Here is a 21,304-nt window from a genome sequence, read left to right on the forward strand (position 1 = left end):
AACTGTTTGGAGACTGCTTGAATAGTTAGTGAAATAAACTTTATCAGAGAGGTACAATATTTCAATATAAATTTGTCAGTTTATACGACTAAGTCGGATATTGCTATGGTTGAGGCTAACTGTGAGATGCGTGCAAGAGAAAAGGCCACTTGCTTCCTGAGGCGGATACTGAAAACTGGATTGTCACTCTTATAACACAGCCACAGCTGAAAGTGTGGAAACTATGTAGGCTTAGCTTCGACATAAATTTATCGAAATGTTATATATATTTGCAACAGTTTCTTTTACTGTCCCTTCAAGTGGTCTCCAAACCTTATTTTCTAAAAAGAGAGTTTCTCGTAAACATATTTCATACATGTTAGTTTATCGAATTTTGCGCACAGCTCCTCGGGGCTTATCTGCGCTAGCCAGCCCTAATTTTGAAGTGAAGAAAAATAGCTAATTAACGTCACCAACTACCAATTCTTGGGTTACTCTCTTACCACCAAAAAGTGGGATGGACCGTAAATCGTAACGCCCCTACGAATTATAGGGAAAGCAATCATATTACATGACAGGATTTAAACGATGTGTTGGTTTTCTTGAAACAACACACTTGATATTCCTATAGCTCGCGAATAAGAGCCCTTAATGTAAACGACGAGGTCGAATGGTTCAGGATAATTGTGGTTTGTGTTAAACAGAAAAGCCCAGTTGTTGACTGCTCTTGTTGCCTGAAGTGAATACTGTAAACTGACTTGTCACTATTTTAACACAACCAGAGATTAAATAGTGGAAGGTATTTGGTTGCACCTCGTTTTCAACCCAAGATCATAGAATTTTTTGTCCCTTTCTGTTTGCTCTTAAGCCACATTGTATTTAGTATATTCAGCTACGTGTGGGTATAATTGTGATGACTTCTAGATTATTTACACATTTTTTACTGTTATAATATTCTTGCTACAATAAAAGCGAAACTGAAGTAATGAAATCAGTCAAAAATCACTATTTTACGTCTTAATTTACATGGTACTTTACTCCCACAGTGGCTAAGCAGTAAGTATAAGATACGTAAAGTGGGCACAGCACAGATAGAAAGCCCATTGTGTAGTTTATACAAACTAGAATGAAGGAAGACCCGTTGCTTAAGTAATCTTTCTGAGAAGCTCTTTGAAAACTAAACTTGTTAATAAAAATAGCAAACAGGATGCAGGATTACATGATACAACAGGTTACAATAGTTCTTATTTCTTATTCAAATCTCTAGACCAAAACGGGCACAGACACTTGTCGAATTAATTGTTATGCATTGCGCATACAAATTAGGTAAGTTGAAGATGCTGGAAATACTTGTATACGCAGTTTGGACGAATCTGTTTGTATAAGGATCTGACCTACATTAATTTCAGTTTACTTGCAGTGACTCATGCAACCAAGTTGCTTATTCCATCTGTTAACTCTTTTGGAGCAAACCAAGCGTACCCATTTTAAACTTACCTCAAAATGCACCCTTTCCGACTTGGTAAAGGCGGGGAAATCCTAAATAACTTAATAAAATGGGTTCTTTAAAACTGTAAAACATTCACTTTCAACGAACGTCCGTGCCCCGAAGAGTCCTTTTAAATATCAACCGATTGGCATCTGACAAGAACGAAAACACGTAGATTTACAACTTGCGTTTATGCCTGTTTGAGTTTCTTGTCACAAGATGGCAATAGTTTTGAAAGAGTTCATCAGATGGTCTTGTATTTTTGCTCTAACAACAACATTCCCGAGATATTCCGGTAAGAAACTGAGTTCACCATACGTTTTACCTTTGAATATTTTTCTAATCTATAATTTTCCTTTTATACGTAAGTACTGTTAAATATTTTAGACTTATTTGAAAACATGACTTTATAGAAAGAGATTTTATAGGACGCAGTATTTAACAGAATAAGACGACCAACATTTGTAGCTCCACGTAAAATGAAGAAAATAATAAACAGCCAACTTATACCAACAGGTACCTGCATGTAAATTACAATACAAGTTGTGCTTTATTTTACTTAGCAGAAAAAAAAATGCTTGTGAAATGTAAAAGAATGCAGTTTCACTTGTTGAAAATTAGATTTTTTACTAGTCGACACAGCATGCTCTCTATGAACACTTAAGATTCGTGTAGGCTTAACAATAGGATTAAAACTACAGAAACTAAACAATGCTAGTGATCAGAAATTACGTAACGTATAAAGATAAGAGACTAATGAATTTGGAATATGTAGGTATCCTACAATTACAGACTCTGAACCTGGCACCAATACTGCCGAATCTGTAGACTAACACCAGTGATTATATACAACATCAACGGCTTTGGAAAGTTTTAATGAATTTTGTCAACATTTTTCACTGACACTTTGCACCACGACACTCGAGCTCATTTTACGAGTCGCATTTTTAAAGCGATCGCCATTTTTCCCTTTTTAAAATCATTTCATGCACATGTTGTTGGATTAGAATTATTTGTCCTCGTTGATCTGGTCGTATCTCAGGGATCAGCGTGTTTGGATTATGAGTCCGTAGATCCACGACTTGCTTTCCTTTCCAGCAAATACGCCATCTGTAATTCAAAGCCGTTTGTGTGCTATAAGAGCAACGGCCAGTTTCTGTTTTAAGGACAAATAAAAATAGCCTGAGAGCTGGCCTTGGGTGCTGTTGATCATTTGGTTGCCTTTCCTCTATCAGGTCAGAAACAGAGACAGCAAAACAAAAACACATTGCTCATTTTTTTTATTATTATTTAATCAAATGTGTATAAAGACGTCACAGTGTTTGCAAAAGATTTGGAGTTGAATACGAGTCAAATATATATACACACATGCACAAACACAGGACAGAAAGTTTGAAGTTTTTTTATTTATTTATCTCAAAATTAAAATATGTCTTGATCTTCCGTTATACACAATTGAGACTTTAATCCACACACATACACAAAGAAAGCAAATATTAATCTTTAAGCCTAACTTTTGATTAGCTGTATACTGCATCAAAAATGTATTGCCCTTTAACTCCACTAGATGTTATCGTAAGTACACATTGACTTTTGGTTGAATTTTTATGAAGATTATTAAGAAAGTTAAGTTGTACAGAAAAATAATTTATTCATAGGAAAAGACACATTTTAGTAATTTGTTTAAAACTGGTAACGACAGCATCGAGAAGAAAATAAGCTGATAAAAGTTCGCAACGATCGCATTTCACCGTGGGAATAATGTAGCCTGGAAATCAGATGCAATAAGAAATAAAACCTTTGTAACCATCAGCCTTTGTATTCACAGATTTCAGTTTCGTCATGGATATATTTAATCTTTTCCTTTTCTCCAAATGGTGAAGGATGGGTGTGGTTTAGTGGTGGCGTGTCAGGCTGTGGATTAGAAAATTCTAGGATCTAGCCACAAGAGACCTCTGACCCGATTAAAGTCGTCTTACGGACAAGTTGCCAGTCAGGTTGAAATTAGTACTTCATTTCCATATCTATATTGGATAGTTATGAACGTGTCTTTGGACTCGTTTCTATAAAACTCCCAGCTACATTTTAAGCGACCTGGCATGGCCAGGTGGGTTAAGGCGTTCGACTCGTAATATGAGGGTTGCGGTTTCGAATCCCTATCGCACCAAACATGCTCGCCCTTTCAGCCGTGGTGGCGTTACAATGTGACGATCAATCCCACTATTCGTTGGTAAAATAATAGTCCAAGAGTTAGCGGTGGGTGGTGACGAGTAGCTGCCTTCCCTCTAGTCTTTCACTGCTAAATTAGGGACGGCTAGCGCAGACGGCCCTCATGTAGCTTTGCGCGAAATCCGAAGACAAAACATTTCAAGTGACCAATCCGAGAGATTCACAACTAAATCAGCAGCCCCAAGTGACCAATCCGAGAGATTCACAACTAAATCAGCAGTCCAACCCCATCTTATCATTAATTTAATTCAACGTGAAGTCCTTTAAATAAAAAAACAAAAACTAGCGTCCATTTATAAACATTCAAAAATTCATGACACTAATCTGTATACATCACAAAAATTACTTGTGAAATTTAATAGTAAAACCACATTTCATAAAGCATTTTTAGGTTAATTTTAGGTTCTTTTCATTGAGTTTCGCCCAAAGATATTCAAAGCTTATCTGAGCTGATCGTCCCTACCTTAAGTGATGGGCTAGAGGAAAGGCAGCTAATCAAACTCTACCAGTCAATAACTTTTGAATTACTATTCAATAACTAACAACAAATGGAATTCACTGTCACTTTATAACGTCTCCTTAAATGAAAGGATGAGCATGTGTGGTGACGGGATTCGATCCTGCAATCTGGACGTTACGAGTCTCGAGCTGTAACCATCGGATCATGCCAGTCAATGACAAAATGAGTCAATGGCCGTGCTTTTAAATCATGCATGTTTCGTATTTGTTTTAATAATTTAGTACTGGTTTAATTTGTATTAACTGACCAATTGTAAGGGCTAAATAATAAACTTGCGTGTAAAACTACCAAGTTTGACGAAATCCGTGAAGTGTACTGAAATATAAAGAGTTAATAAACTATATTACATCATTTGTGAGTAATATTTTAGCTTGGCTAATTGTAAACAGTGTTTTTTTACTTCCTTAGATCATTACCAGTTTGAGCAATGTAAAGATATATTCACCTCTATTTTCCTCTTTAGTTAATAACATTACCGAATATTTCAATTCTTGTAGGTAATCCGTTTCTAACTAGGAGTAGAGTTCATTTTCCAGACAGTCCTTGTTTTCTAAAACAGATAGTCTACGGTTCTCCTCCGCCTCGAATTTGTTACTGGACAAGAAATAAGCCAACCGTATGTTGCCCAACGAGCCTTCTCGCATCAGCTGATGACATCAGTGACATCATAAAATATTCAGGAAACACGAGGGAAAGAAAAAATAAGTTTCCAAGACGAGGTAGAGAGTAAATACAAAGACACCTTCATTTTATTTGAAACCGTTTATGAACATGAGTAAAATAGTAACAGTGACACAGCGGTATGTCTTCGTACTCACACTACTAGAAACTGGGTTTCGATACCTGTGGTGAGCAAAACACAGATAGCTCATTGTGATGCTTTGTGCTTGAACAAACCAAACCAAATGTATATCTGTGTGTGTGTGTGTGTGCGCGCGCGCGCACCTGTCCCACCCACGTTAGTGATTCAGTAGCTTAATAGTTTATAACTTATCACATTTAGCAATCAGTCCCACTACTGGTATAACAGACAGTGCATTTATAGGTCTTAATATAAAGATAACACTTTCATACTTCACTACCATATCTGAATTTTATTATATACTTTGACCTAATTAGTAGTTACTTCCATACTGGCCAGGTGGTTGGAGTGCTCGACTAGTTATGTGAGGGTCGTGGTTTCGAATCTTTGTCACACCAAATATGCTCGCACTTTCAGCTGTGGGGGCGTTATAACGTGACCGTTAATCCCACTAGCTGCCTTCCCTCTAGTCTTACACTGCTAAATTAAAGACGGCTAGCGCAGATAGCTCTCGAGTAGCTTAGCGTGAAATTAAAAATAAAGCAATCAAACCTCTGTTATGGCTGTGTGACAACTCGAGGAAATTTTAGCTACCTTTAGTTCCTCTTGGTGTGTGTACGTGTGGAGGGGGGTACTATATTATAGAAATAAAAATACACATACACGCCACGGGTTACCCCTTGTATATCTCCCAAGTTTGGTCCTGGTGGTTATTTTTGTTTTTAATTATGGGCAAAGCTACACGAGGACTATCTACTCTAGCCGTACTTAATTCAACAATAGTAGACTAGAAGGCAGCTAGTCACCCACCACCAACACATGGGCTGCTATTGTACGCGTACAGCGGTATGTCTGTGGACTCATACTGCTAGAAACCGGTTTTCGAAACCCGTGGTAGGCAGAGTACAGATAGCCCATTGTGTGACTTTGTACTTAGTTTCAAAACAAACAAACCAATGAATAGTGGGATTGACTGCCTCACTGTAATCCCTCTGTGGTTGGAAGAGCAAACGTATTCGGTGACGGGGATTCGAACTCGCGGCCCGCAGTCGAGTGCTTGGTCCTGCTAGCTCCAAATCTGTGGGAAGAAGCCCCAGACAAAAGACAAAGTGTATGTCGTACCCGATACTCTTACAAAGTCATAAAGTACAGTGACAACATCAACATGAATCGTGTAGATGTTAATTACAGTAAAGTAATTATTCGGGAAGTGCATTAAAAAGTGTATTACAAATGCTATTCACATAAAAGTAATTTTATTACTGTGGGTGGTTGGGTGGGTTTAACGTTTTATGGCGCAAAGAAACTGGGCTATCTGAGCTCTCTTTTTTTTTTTTTCATTACTGTGTGTTTTTAAAATCTTCGGAGTTCCCACATACGAAATTCAAATACAATTTATTGTGCAATAAGGACTATTATGTTTTCTATCCTAAACTGAAATTCAATTAACCCTCAAGTGTCTACTCTCTGGTCTAGAACGTAAAGAACCCACTTCTGTAAGTATATGTCGTTATTATTTTTATGTTTTTACCATATGTGATTTTCAGATATGTTTTGTTTTACAATTAATGTATTATGCTGTTTTCTTTTTTATTTATTTTTTAATCTTAAAACAGAATGTGGTGTCAGAACACCAGGTTTACCAGCTTCTATTTTCGGGAATGAGTTTATGCCCAGTCGTAATGGAAAGCCTACTTTACAGTCAAACTTCGTAACGCAGTTTCTAGCAGATACGAGTGCAGAATCGACGCCTAGACTTTTAGAAAGTGAAGTTTTAAACGAAAAAAACAAGTCCAGTTCAAACGATTTCGTTAAGCAATCATTACACACGACATTCATCCCTCTCCTGGATCCACGTGGCAAACACGTGATAATGAGAAACATTAGTCAAAGTCATGACACGAGCAGTCCTTTGACAAAGAATGAAAGACGCTTTTTAATCAAGAAACAAGAAACTGTGAAGAAAACCAATGGCAAAACAGCATTGATTAGACCTACGTTTAATGTAGTAGGGGGAATACCAGCCCTAGTTGGAGCCTGGCCATGGATGGTAAACAATGTTTATTGTATTTAGTTATGAAATTACTTCTTTGTTATTTTTAAATAACTACAAAATCCTTTAAAACTTTAAAGTTGTTTTGATACGTAAGCAAACATTTTGTCAGAATTCAGAGACTAGAACTTGAAATTTAAATGTGGACAGTACCTTATGTGCACGTGTGATAAAAGGTCATGTCAGAGACTGCTGTAGGTTTCCGTCCCTACTTTTGACCTATTAAATAGGAGGAAACAGCAGCCAGCCATCATCAACACCCCCCTCTCATGGACTTGTCCAGCTCCTCAAAATGAATAACTAGATTTATTAGCAGTTCATAGCTGAAAATGTGGATTGTTTTCAGTGGTATCGCGTCTCAAACCCCGGATCCTTCAATCCGCAGTACGGCATGCTACCTATTAGGCCAAATCTGGTCCATGTTTTTATGTAAAAATGACATTATTATTAGGTGATTTGGCGAAAATAAAATTAAAAACAGCCATATGAATTTCACTAAAAAACTTAAATCACATCAGTAGATATTAAAATACTTAAACAAACAGCCAGTCATACTTATATTCTATTTTTTAGCAAGTTTGGGGTTATGCAACGATTAGATAAAGTAAAACATTATACAGGGAAAATATTTAACTTTTTTTTTATAAGGATATCCACCATATTCCAGATACATGCTTGCTTTGCACATTTTGTTGTTTTAAATGATTAAAGGATTTTCTGTAAGTACAAACATGCTTGTGACCATTTACTCCATACTGCCACCACTGTTAGATGCATCACAATCCTGTGTGAAAACACAATGGACCATTTATTAGATTCCATATTCTCCATTATTTTTTAGCTGTAGGGTAATATTTGATTGCTATGTAAGAATGATATTGGGTCATTCCTCGCCAACTCACCTTCGGTTTTTCAGTTCATGTCAGATTTTCTTGATAAAACTCGAGCAAAACTTTCATTTTGATTTATTCAACCATGCAAAATCCTAAAGCTGTACTGCATGGCAGAACAAATCAAAATGAAGGTTTTGCTTGAATTTTAAGAAAACCTGTGACATGAACTGGGAAAAGTTCTTTTTTCTGGGTGTGTTAACATGGAATTACCTTATTGTCTTCAAAAGATATTGGTTACTGAACGTGTTCTTGGTACCATTTCAGATAAGCTGTACTGCGTTTCTGTGAGCATTTTAATTAGCGTATGGCATACAGGATGACCTTGTGAAGTCCTTTCTTTACCCATCTGTTTACTGACACGATTGCAACTGCGAACATATGATTCAATCTCAAAACTTGTGACCTACTATTGCACCAGGCCAGAATCGACAAATAGCGACGATCTACTTTGTAGATTTGCTGTGATTGGTTGGCTTTTATTCATCAGATGATTTTTATACATAATTAAAAAACTTAAATGTTGTCATAGTTCTAGACCAGTGTGAAGAACTTTGAAATCTATAAAGTGTTGACTGAGACACTATTTATAGGCTGAATGACTAAACACTTGTATTTCAGACCACATGACTAACCAGATATCTCATTTTCATATCAGTGACTGGAAGGAGGTAGTCGACAAGGTTCATAAAACAGTATTTCCCAAACTTATAATTAACTGAAAGGGAGTGATTAGTTCCAGTAATAACAGCATTGCGTGGGCGAGGAAATTGCAAAATGGAAGATGAAGTAATGGTTAAAAGCACGCAGTTTTAAAATAATATGATTGGTGGACATGAAAACAACAGTTTGGACAACAGTAAAAACGTTGGTTTCGTTTTACTTATAAAATTATTTCAATTTTTTGACCTGTTCACCATAATCTAATTTTCTATTTTACATTCTGAAAAAAGCTACTGAAGTGGACATAATTTATAAACACAAGTTTTATGTGGTAATAATCACAATGTTACGAATTCCAACGATCCCATGATCTTATTTTCATATTCGTCACAATTAATTATTTTAAGGCTTAAACTTGCACTGATTGAGTACAACATTTTACATTCTAGGCTGCAATATTCTACAATGGCGGAAAACGATTCCTGTGTGCAGGGTTTCTAATAGATGAAAGACACGTGCTCTCTGCAGCTCACTGCTTTATAAACAAAGTGTAAGGCTTAATCTTTTATTATAGCGTTATTCGTTGCCTTTCTGAAAAAAAATTGTAAAAACGAGTAACATTTTTATTCAGTGTATTTGTACAAATACAATTAATAAGTAATCAAAATTACAAATTTTTCAGTTATTTTTTGCTGACTGACAAAGTTAAAAATTAATACATAAAAGGCTTAGCCTATGTAAAAAGTTACAATGAAAAATTGCATCGTAAACAAAGTTCATATCTTTCAGAACAAAATTTATCTTTCGTATTATGTAAAAATATACGAGAAGAATTGTATTACAAAATCAAATTCATATCCTCTATCTACATTGTGGTAAGGGGGAGTTATTAATAAACAAAAAATATTAAATTTCTAATGTTTAAGATGAATTGGCTCCGAGAATAAAAATGTTCAAGATTAAATCAGTATCTAATAATAAGAACCAGTTTCAGAACTTTACTTAAGAAAAAAAAAAACATTTAAAAAAAACGCAATTTGACTTTCGTTAAACGGTCCTTGCAGGTCTACTAGAGAGTATGTGGTCAAACTCGGACATTCGATGGTAAATAAAGGATCAGCACATGGAGTTAAGGCCATCCGCGTACACGAGCTGTACAAACCGAGACAACATTATCACGACATAACCCTTGTTCAACTGAAGAAACGTGTTGAATTCACCAATACGGTGTTGCCCGTTTGCCTTGATAACCTCGAAGGTGGTGGACTGAATCGTTTTAATAATGTTACGACTACATTGCTGGGGTGGGGAGATTTGACATTTGGTAAGTTACAGCAATAGTCAAGTGATACATCTTATGTTAAATAATTTCGATTATATTATATGATTCTAAGATGACACCCTATTGTATTCTCTTGGATTTTGTTTTGATTTGTTTAAATTTCGCACAAAGCTGCTCGAGAACCATCTCTGCTGGAAGTCCCTAACTTAGCAATTATAGACTAGTCCAGGGGTGAACAACTCCATGGCCAGTTAAATGTTACTGGCCAACGTTGTTTTCATTAGCCATAGTTGTGGCCACTAAAACATAAGTTGCCCACCCCTGGACTAGAGGAAAGGTAGCTACTTAGCACCACCCATCGCCAACTCTTAGGCTACTCTTTTTTACCAACAGTTATTGGGACAGACAGTGACGTTATAACCCCCTCCAGCTGAAGAGGTAATCATGTTCGGTGACGAAAATTCAAACCGCAAATGAAAGTCAACGCCCTCCGCTAGGTCTGTTCCATAGATAACTGCTTTTATCTGGGACAACGAACACCATCTAGTGGTACGTATAAAAATCGTTGTTATTGGGTCCACCTATAGTCGAAGCAAGTCCCTATAAAGAGTAGATTGTCTTTTATAACGTTAAATTTACAATAAATATTCACGTGATTAACTAACGCTTCGTTTTCATCACTTGATTGGTACTCATCCACCATTTTCGGAACACCCTCTGGACCAATGATGTTTCATTGATGTTCCTGAGATTGAGAGTTTGTTACATTACCTGGGTCTGATATGGCCTAACAAATAATGTACTGGGCTACGTATCGGAAGTTTTGAGGTTACAGCCATAATATGCTGCTTAACATGCTCTGCACTTTCAGCTCTGGAGAAGTAACAACTGTGACAGTCACTTGTGCTATTCGGTTAAAAGGAGCATTATGATAGATAGTCAATGGATATTCTTTTCCGCTGGTTAGTAGTTTTTGGTTAAAGCTGGCAATGTCCAAGTCTTATTACTCTAATCTGGTCGTTCAGTCCAGAGTGTCGCGTAAGGTGTTAGGATTGACAATACAAAATACTACAATTTTTTTTCTACTCGAGAAACAGAACCATAAAACCTCCTTGTAAAAACACGTATTATCACTACCTCAGTATACGGATGTTGAGTCAGTCACTAAGTTTATTATATTGTTTACTTTTAATAAGCTCTAAAAGATATAATGTTCATATGTCAAAGGTCATGCATCTTATCAGAATAACGTATGACGCAAGTTTTATCTCGTTATACCTTTAAAGCAATTAGTCACTTTAAGAAAATTTTCCAAGTACAAAGATTCCAACTGACAACACATACAGAAAAATACGATTTGGATTTTTTCTTGTTTCTTTTTCTACTAACACTGACTAACAAATAAAGCTATCTGCCTTTGGCATTTTGTTGGCGTCTTCTTTGAAACAATTCCAGTGGAATATTTGTGGACTCAACCGCTTGAAACCTGGTTTCAATACCCCTGCTGGGTGAAGCACAGATAGTCCATTGTGTAGCTTTGTGCTTAACTACCAAAGACATCGATTTAAACTTACTGTCACAAGTAAATTCTTATAAAATATAAAAAGGAACTAGTGTTATTTGTATCAAATATATAAATTTGAAATACAATTTTAGCATTTTACTTTTCTTTGCAGTTGTCTTTTAAAAAACACGCGCGATGAAGGATTAACTGATTTCTTTCCAGATTCGGGTCAAGAGTGGCCTATATTTAGCCTGCTCGGACTGCGAATTAAAAATTTTCAATTCATTTACCTTTGCCACAGAAACCTGCTCCGTTCTCTGAAGCCATGAATGTACTATACTAGGAAAGAAGCACTATTCAGGAGTATTGTTAAAATGGCGGTGGTACACTTGGCTAGCTTTGGCATGGCCAGGTGGCTAGGGCTCTTGACTCATTATCTGAGGGTTGCGGGTTTGAATCCTCGTCGCACCAAACATGATCACCTTTTGAGTCGTGAGGGAGTTATAATGTGACGATCAATCTCACTATTCGTTGATAAAAAAGTAGCTCAAGATTTGGTGGTGGGTGGTGATGACTAGTTGCCTTCGTCTGGTCTTACACTGCTAAATTATGGACGACTAGCGCAGATAGCCTTCGAGTAGCTTTGCGCGAAATTAAAAAAAAACAAACAAACACTTGGCTAATTGTCTTCCCCTTACGCTATCAGTTTAATAGCTATGGAGGACTACACAGAAAGACTTTGAATTCGCGAAAATTGCCAAGTGCTTTCTCTCTCTCTCTGTGTGTGTGCCGTTTTTTGTTTTATTTTGTATACCGAATAAATATTTGGCATCGCATATTAAAGAAACTGATGTATTTAACATAAGTTTTCACTAGAGGTGCTTTAAAAACTGGTTGTAAAATAGGCTATACATCGTGACCTATAAAATAAGTTTTACAAAGAAAAAAACTTTGCTCTTTATCGAAACAGGAGGCCCAACAGTACAAATATTGCACGAGGCAACGGGAATCCCCCTGGTGCCAAACTCTGAATGTAACAACTCCTACTCTCGGCTGGCAAATTCACCATTCCCACACGGCATTACATCAGACTTCCTTTGCGCCGGGCTTAGAAACGGTGGGAAAGATGCCTGCCAGGTAATATAAAAACACTAATAACAGTGGCAAAGTAAACCAATTATTTTTTCTTACTTTAAGTATTCTGGTTATATTTTATCGCATATTTGTTAATGCTCTTCACTGTAACTTAATGTAGTCACAACCTTGTAAAATAAAATTTTTGAAAGATTTAAGGTTAAGAATATATATTAGTTTGTTATAATTTAAACAAACAAGCCGCAACACAAATAAATTAAACAAAAAAACGTTGCACTAATTGAAAAGACCCAAGGGTACAAACTAGGGATTATAAAATTACCCGAGGTTTTGGAGGTGACTGCGGTGGGGATACACCGCATATGAGTCTTAACGTCCAGTCTCACATTAGAATTAAAAGAGTAACAATAGATATAGAAACAGAAATTAGGAGAGCGAGATATCGGGACTCAAGCCCACAACGTCCCACATCTATAGCATACCATCCTTCATTGCCTGCAGACAGCCGTGGGAAAGTGACTGCTCAGCGAAATACAGAAGGAAACTTAAATGAAATAACATTAAGGACAAGAACATAAGGTGCTACCGTTTGGGGTAAGAAAGTAGCAAACTTACCTCTTGAAGTCAGCATTCCAATCCCCAGTATGGTACAGGGTGTTCGGAAAGTCACTGTGCACTTATATATTTATTAACACACATGTTTCAATATAAAATACAGGAGGTAAATATGAATGACAATTATAAACAATGTTGAAAGTGATCTCCGTTGGCATCAATACAGACCTCGATCATTCTTATTTTGTTTCTAAACATCGCTATCAATTGCTGGCTTGAAATAGACTGAATAGACATATGATTACAAAACTGCAGTGACTTTCCGAACAGCCTTAGAAAGGCACTAATTGATAGCACAGAAGATGAATTATACTAATATGAAACGTCCCACGCCGTTATCTAAACAAACTACTATAGATCCCAACCAACGTCTATTTATTAATCTAATGTGGCAATCATGCTTTATATGTGGCAAGGTATACATCCACAAAAGTAGTGACAAGTTGTTAAATGACTTTATCCATAACTAAAAGTAGTTATTATAAATTTTAAGTAAACTTTCTCTAATTATTATTTCTTTATATTTATTTAATACATTCTCATATTTGTTACAAAACTGTTTATTCATTTTATTTATAGGTTTTTATCAAATCCGTCAACTATTAGTTTTTGTTTCAGTATTTCAACATTACTGATGTAATATTAAAATTGCAAATTTTACAATATCTGAATAACTGCGAAGTTATAATGCTTATAACAGAAGGGTACGGTCCATCACATTACTATTAAAAGAGGGTAGACCATAAATTGGAAAGGCAACATATTTTCTGTTATCAAAAGAATTGATATCCTTAGCAATTATTTTAATTTCCAAATCTAAGTAATGTACTTCTGTATTAAATACTGATGTATTTTCAATTTCTAATTTTGCTGGATAAATTGTGTTAATAACATTTCAGGATTATTTATAATAATTAAATCATTTATATATCTGTAAGTTAAATTAAAAATATCTGGATTTGTGTTGTTTACAATAAATAGATTTTCATAATAGTAAATACATAAATTAGCTATACAAGTAGAATAGTTAGCTCCCATTGGAACTCCTACTACTTGTTTAAAAGCCTGCTTATTAAAAAATATATATAATTATTGTAAATACAGAAACTTGATATACCTTTTATGTTTTTGGAGCAAATTTTCTTTCTTCCAGTTCTATAAAAGGATAATAGAACTGTTCTAATAATGAATATAAAACAAAGATTAAATCTTTTAATGGAATTGTGATGTACAATGTGGTGAAATCAAATGTTTTGAATATTATTTATTTGTTCACAATTTTATAGATATTTTAAAATAGGATGATTATTTTTCATTATCTAAAAAGTATATTTTTATTATTAACATTTACATTTTTAATTTTATCAAGTAAAATTGTCAAGTTATTTGATAGTTGTTTTTATTGAATTAAAAATAAATCTAAATTTAAATGGAAATTTATGTAGTTTGGGAATAGCATAAAGAAACGGTGAATCTACATAAGGATGTTGTTTAAAATAAAGTCGATTATAAGCTTTAATGAAATTATTAATTACTGTTTCCTTGAATTGGTCAACAAGTTTAAATATTTGTGTACTATTGATTTCTTTTATGATAATTACAGCATAATATTTTATTACAAATGATACCAATGTTACAGTTCGCCTTACCAATGGGAACTATGATATATTTTTTTTACAATTCTTCAATCTTATTTTTTAACTGATGAAAGATGAATCTATATGGTGTTTCTTTAATTTTATATGGGATAATTTTACATTTATTTTTTAAGTACATACAACTTCCAGTCCAGAAACGATCTAGGTAGATAGAATGGAATATAGTTAAGTTTTAAAATATATTCATCAATATTGTTTTCAATAAATTTTAAATATTATTATTACTCAATTTTCTGGCTATTCTGTATTTACATCCTTTTTTGAGTATTTCACATAATATTTTATCTTTTATAATTTTCAAGTTACCAGTAGCAATATGTTTATGAAAAATATCAATAAATAAACTATTTTCACACTCACAAGGTAAGTTAACTTCATCTACATTTAGATTAATTAAAAACTTTTATAGTTATATAGTAAAGGACAAATTGGAATTTCGTATTTATAACTGACGTTAGGCTTTAAGCTTTTACAAGGAAAAATATTATTTTTAGATTGATGAAATCTGCAAATCACTGAATATTTTATGTCTAAAATTAATTACCAAATATAAAGGTTTGATTTGCAGTTTCTTTTTCAAAACTTGATAAATCATTGACTTTTAATCGATATTTTATAATATCTACAAGTGTTTTACATGTTCATTTCGAAAATAAAAATTTTTACACTTTAATTAATGCTCTTATTTTTGGAAGATTCAGTTGATAAACCTTTTTACAAATAATTTACATACATATATACTAGAATAAAAATATTATCCTAATAACTACAAATTTCTGAAAAATCAAACCATTTTAAGTTATTATTTCCTTTACCTCTAGTTTTCCTATTTTTATGAAAAAGCTATCCATAAATAAAAAAATTAGCAATACAGTAATCATTACTTAAAATTAAAGAAGAAGAATTATTAAAACCTTGGTTTAATCCATAAGGATATAATGTTCTTAGTTTTATATGTAAAAGTTTTCCCGTTGAAGCCTTTTGGTGTCTTCATTAACAATTTCTAATATAGTTATCTTAACAAAGGTAAAAGGATGAATCCTGAAATGTTTTAGTTCTATAGAATTCATTAAATTGTTTTTAACTTGAGATCTATGTAAATTTATATGTATATGCAATGGGTTTGAAGTTGAACTCACATATTCCACATTACATTTAGTACATGTTCATAGATAAATTACACTTTTATTTTACAAAATAAATTTGTGTGAGTAATAGAGTGAAAAGTATTTAGAGCAGGACATGTGACACATCTTTTGTTATTACATTTTATAATACCTGCAGCGATATAATTACTATACTCAGCTCGCTAGGCTTAATTATAGTTTCAGAATATGTTATTAGTTAACGCTGTTATGCTTAACTTCATAAATATTAAATAATGTTATGAAAAATGCTGAAAAAACTACAAACACTGATTATATTTTAGTGAAAATTAATACATTTTGATTAAGTCAAGCAAACAAAATCACAAGAAAGGATTGCGTTAAAAACAGCAAATCCAAACATCTGACTAATTATATTAGTTTGTTATAACTTAAAAAAATAAGCCGATACATAATAAATTAAACAAAAAACGCTGCACTAATTGAAAATTTCTCAAACTACAAACTGTAATGTGGGATTATAAAGTTTATCCTAGGTTTTGGAGGTGACTGCGGAAGTAGGACCCACATTGTGGTGGGAATACACCGGTGGTCTGTCAATCTTAACCTCCATTCGCCAGTCTCACATATGAAATAAGAGTAGCAATAGATATAGAAATATTAAGCATAAAAAGTTTTAATTTCAACTGTAATACAAACAATTCATAACAATATCTATCAAAATACATCATTAACTTATAAACCCACTAAAGACACTAAACAGTAATTTTTGGCGATCGAAAACAAAGAATCTTAAGCTTTCCTTTGAATTTCAATTAAATTTTTTCAATATTTTAAGTTAATTAAGGGGTAATTTACAATGTCTTGAAGGTTTCAAATTCGCACAAAGCTACACGAGGGCTATCTACATTAGCCGTCTCTCAGTTAGCAGTGTAAGACTATAGGGAAAGCAACTAGTCATCACCAACCACTGCCAACTCTTGGGCTACTCTTTTACCAACGAATAGTGGGATTGACCGTCACATTATAACGCCCCAAAGACTGAAAGAGCAAGCATGTTTGGTGTGACGAGAGCTCGAACCCGCAACCATCGGTTTAGGAGTCGAGTGCCTTAAACACCTGGCCATGCCGGGCCACATAGTTATTGTAAATAAGATATATTGCATAACATTTGCTGTTGTGCAGCCCTAAATGGTTGAGCTGTTATACTGAGAGCTCACATCTCTAGGCTCGAAATTCGATAGTCATGGTATGCACAGCACAGATAACCTATCTGTGTGGCTTTGCGCTTAACAACAAACAAATTATTGCTCGCAACTGTTGATAACGTTATTTTAAAGGGATGATGCATCCTAAACCTGTTATAAATACATATTAAACGTCGTTGTTTTCTCCCATACTTTCCTCTTATTTTGTCAAATTCAGCTACAAATCAAATTTATCTCCAACTAGTCGCTGCCAAGATTAAGAGAAACTACAGATAGACATGAAATGACATTTATTACTTTACTCTGATTTCGAGCAGCAACAGAATATGAAAAAATAAAATAAAAAATCTGTAACTAACTTGTGTTATTACACATTTAGGCCTACTATTTTTCCAACAGTTCACTGGTTTTCTGTGTTAAAAGTTTTCTGTTTTAAACCTTTTAAATTCCTAATAACAACCAGATTGTTTGTGAAATGTGCTTGATCCATTGAAAACCTCCGGTTAAGGAAAACATCAAGTGATACTTCTTCCTTAAAGAACCGTTGAGGACGACTTATTAGAATTGATTCTAGTTACACTTTACCTTATCTTATCTCTAACAAATCCACAGTAAGACCTGTTATTGTCCACACTGCGTTTAAGAATACTTAATTTTGAAATTGTAACACCGTTAATGGTCTTGTAATATCAACTATAAAGCGACTTGCGTCTCAGTGTCAGTACGTGACCAAACACTTTCACTTTCCAGATTTTTTTTTATCATAGTGGGACGTTTAAAAGCCCTCGGAATGAGTCTAAAAGACTTTTTCAAATTTATTACACATTTAAAGTTTTCTTCTCTTGCAACCGAGAGCGCAGATTGGCCATTTTGTAGATTCTGATGGACTGAACATCCACAAAAACAATTCTGGGTGTTAGGATAATTTTCCTTTGGATATTATCCCCCCCCTTTTCTTTCCTTTTACAAATGGAATAGTTTATAAAGCTGAAATTTGTTATGAGTATTGGTTTTAGGTTTAACACAATTTTCCATCACTGTTACATAGTACAGATTTTATCGCCTGTATGTAACTGATGCATTTTATAGCATTAGACTTATTTTACTTGTATATATTTATAAGCACTTATGACCACCTTCTATTTCTAGGGTGATTCTGGTGGTCCTTTGATGATGGAGGACAAGGATGGCCGATGGACGGCTATTGGAATCGTGTCATTTGGACATCGTTGTGCAGATCCGGGTTATCCTGGAGTTTACACGCGGATTGCTCGTTATTTAAAATGGATAGAATACACTATTGACCAGCTTTCTATACATATTTAACTTGGCATCCGTTGGAAGAAAAACAAAAAACTTCTTGGAATTTCTAGCTGTTAAGATTAAACCTGAAGAACATAAATAACCAATCTTTAAAATTTCATAGTGTTTGGACTTTATGGTTATTTCACTGGCGATCAACCTACAACATTAGATATGGACCATAAGATATGTTTCAGTGAATTAGAAGATTAAACATTAATCAAGGGTCGACGTGAAAAATTTAAGTCATGAATATCTTGAACTCCAGACATGGACTTCTGGAGAATTCCAGAGAGTGAAGTAACAAAAAAACAAAATTGATTCAGAGTGTATTATGGCAAACTTGTACAGCGTATTATATGTTTAGGAACAGTTATCAATAACTATAAAATAAGAATTAAAGCTTAACACTGTAGTTAATGTAGCTAATTTAATATATCAGACTGCTTACGGGTTATTTAATATATTAGACTGCTTACGGGTATGATATTTTTACCAGAACCCAAAAACGATTCATATTAATATGATCTAAGGTGTTTGCTTGAATATAAATGATATAATATTCATATTTTGTTAGATTAACCATAATAAGTTTAAACGTTGCTATCAAAAATGATGTTATAATAAAAAGTATATTTTATTTAGGTTATAAACTAATTTTTCAAAGAATTACGTACGTTATGATAAAACGGCCCCCTTTAGATTATGATATACTTAAATGATTAAGAACCTCATCTTGGTTCACTTGTATAAAATGAAACACGTTGTATTTAATTTGTTTCGTTTATTTCATTAAATACATTTTTTTGTGTAATCGTTTTTTTTTCAGCAGGAATTGTTAATAAACTAATGAAAAACTAGTATAAGTCACTCAAACTTATTTTTATGTTGGAAGGCTCTTAGTCGCCGTAAAATAAGCCATGGATTATCGTGGTTTGATTGATGTTAAGCCCAAATCTGCACAGTGGGTTGTTCGTGCTTTTTCCTCCCTCCATATCTAAATCAGATTTTTAGCGTCTTAAGCCTGCAAACTTACTGCTGAGTCAATGGAAGGGGACAAGTTTATACTAAACAAATCAACATAAATTTTTTTCCTTCAAGATATCAAACTTCGTGAGCTATGATAATAAAGTTATTAAAAACGATTAGGCTTAACGATTATCCATTATATTAGTTAACAGAGTTCACTAATTGTAAAATATGGTATGTTATACAACTACATTCACATCTCTTTAACAAATCGACGAAATATAACAACTGGTGTCAGATGAGTCATTGAAATTAACAACTATACACGAACGATGCGCCAGCACGTGTTTTCTTCAAACTTTAAAATAAAATAATTCCATGAAAGCAGTTTTCTTTCTCGGTAGTTATTAACTCGTTTCCATAGGGTGGTCTTACAAGACTTTCCTTTCTATAAAACTATAACAATTGTCTCATTAATTTGTGGTTAAATTACAGAGTAACAAAGTAACGTTAACTGGAGTCAATGTTTGCTCATGAAACGTGAACGCAAACAAACATTTTTATGATTCATCTCAGTCAACGAGCTTTTGAAGTTTTAAAACACATTGTTTATATTCATTGATACAAACCTCCAGAAATAAAATGATCAATATTTTACGTTACGAGGAATAAAAGGTAACTCAACATTATTTTAGGCTTATCACATTTAACCTATTAATAACAATGTACCTTACAAAGTTGTTTTCAATTAACTGTTTTGAGTGTTACATATATATATGAAAATTTTACTGTCGATCATCCTATCTCACTCAGTGGTAAGTTTCAGGGTTTTAATGGTAAAAGTCAGGGTTCGGTCCATACTTTAATAGCAGCACAGAGATTGCCTGCTCTGCAGCTTTCCCATTAATTAACTACACACAAACTGTCTACATACAGAGTAACATTTTCCATTATTCCATGCTATATTGTTTAAATATACGAACTGTTTACATACAGAGTAACATTTTCCATTATTCCATGCTATATTGTTTAAATACACGAACTGTCTACATACAGAGTAACATTTTCCATTATTCCATGTTATATTGTTTAAATACACGAACTGTCTACATACAGAGTAACATTTTCCATTATTCCATGCTATATTGTTTAAATATACGAACTGTTTACATACAGAGTAACATTTTCCATTATTCCATGCTATATTGTTTAAATATACGAACTGTCTACATACAGAGTAACATTTTCCATTATTCCATGTTATATTGTTAAAATACACGAACTGTCTACATACAGAGTAACATTTTCCATTATTCCATGCTATATTGTTTAAATACACGAACTGTCTACATACAGAGTAACATTTTCCATTATTCCATGCTATATTGTTTAAATACACGAACTGTCTACATACAGAGTAACATTTTCCATTATTCCATGTTATATTGTTTAAATACACGAACTGTCTACATGCAGAGTAACATTTTCCATTATTCCATGTTATATTGTTTAAATACACGAACTGTCTACATACAGAGTAACATTTTCCATTATTCCATGTTATATTGTTTAAATACACGAACTGTCTACATACAGAGTAACATTTTCCATTATTCCATGTTATATTGTTTAAATACACGAACTGTCTACATACAGAGTAATATTTTCTATTATTCCATGTTATATTGTTTACATTTCTTGTTACGGTTACGGTTAATTTATAATTTTTATGACTTATAACTTTCGCGGATGTGTTTTATTTCTATTTTGTTAAAATTATGCAAACATATGCCGCTATAGCATACGTTTAACGCCAAGCAAGCTGACTTTCACTGTCTTAGCGTTAACCTCTGGCATCTAGCCAAGAACATCATATCGGCTAATAGCCAGATTAAGTACTTTAATGAAGCCATTGTCTTTGAATACATGAAAATAACCAT

The 21,304-nt window shown here is 33.8% G+C and overlaps 1 protein-coding gene and 1 long non-coding RNA gene across 7 annotated transcripts in view; one reads left to right on the forward strand and one right to left on the reverse strand.

Annotated features, from left to right (window-relative positions):
• The window catches only part of LOC143243775 (uncharacterized), a 65,842-nt gene that overhangs the window by 13,729 nt on the left and 30,809 nt on the right, over positions 1-21,304 (reverse strand). For 3 of the 6 annotated variants that reach the window (XR_013024757.1, XR_013024759.1, XR_013024758.1), the window contains exons 2-3: positions 14,239-14,276; positions 12,274-12,541 (exon numbers count right to left, since the gene is read on the reverse strand). This is a non-coding gene — a long non-coding RNA (uncharacterized LOC143243775). Of the gene's footprint in view, positions 1-12,273; positions 12,542-14,238; positions 14,301-21,304 lie in introns of those variants that run through there. The other 3 variants (XR_013024755.1, XR_013024756.1, XR_013024760.1) reach the window with 2 other exon arrangements.
• Positions 1,341-19,255, forward strand: LOC143243754 (clotting factor G beta subunit-like). The gene is made up of 7 exons (XM_076487382.1): positions 1,341-1,763; positions 4,715-4,936; positions 6,636-7,069; positions 9,075-9,175; positions 9,690-9,949; positions 12,382-12,548; positions 18,243-19,255. The coding sequence occupies exons 1-7, from the start codon at positions 1,688-1,690 to the stop codon at positions 18,417-18,419; spliced, it is 1,437 nt and encodes a 478-aa protein (XP_076343497.1). The 5' UTR covers positions 1,341-1,687; the 3' UTR covers positions 18,420-19,255.

The sequence above is a fragment of the Tachypleus tridentatus genome, chromosome 2 (genome assembly GCF_004210375.1).
Source record: "Tachypleus tridentatus isolate NWPU-2018 chromosome 2, ASM421037v1, whole genome shotgun sequence".
NCBI lineage: Eukaryota > Metazoa > Arthropoda > Merostomata > Xiphosura > Limulidae > Tachypleus > Tachypleus tridentatus.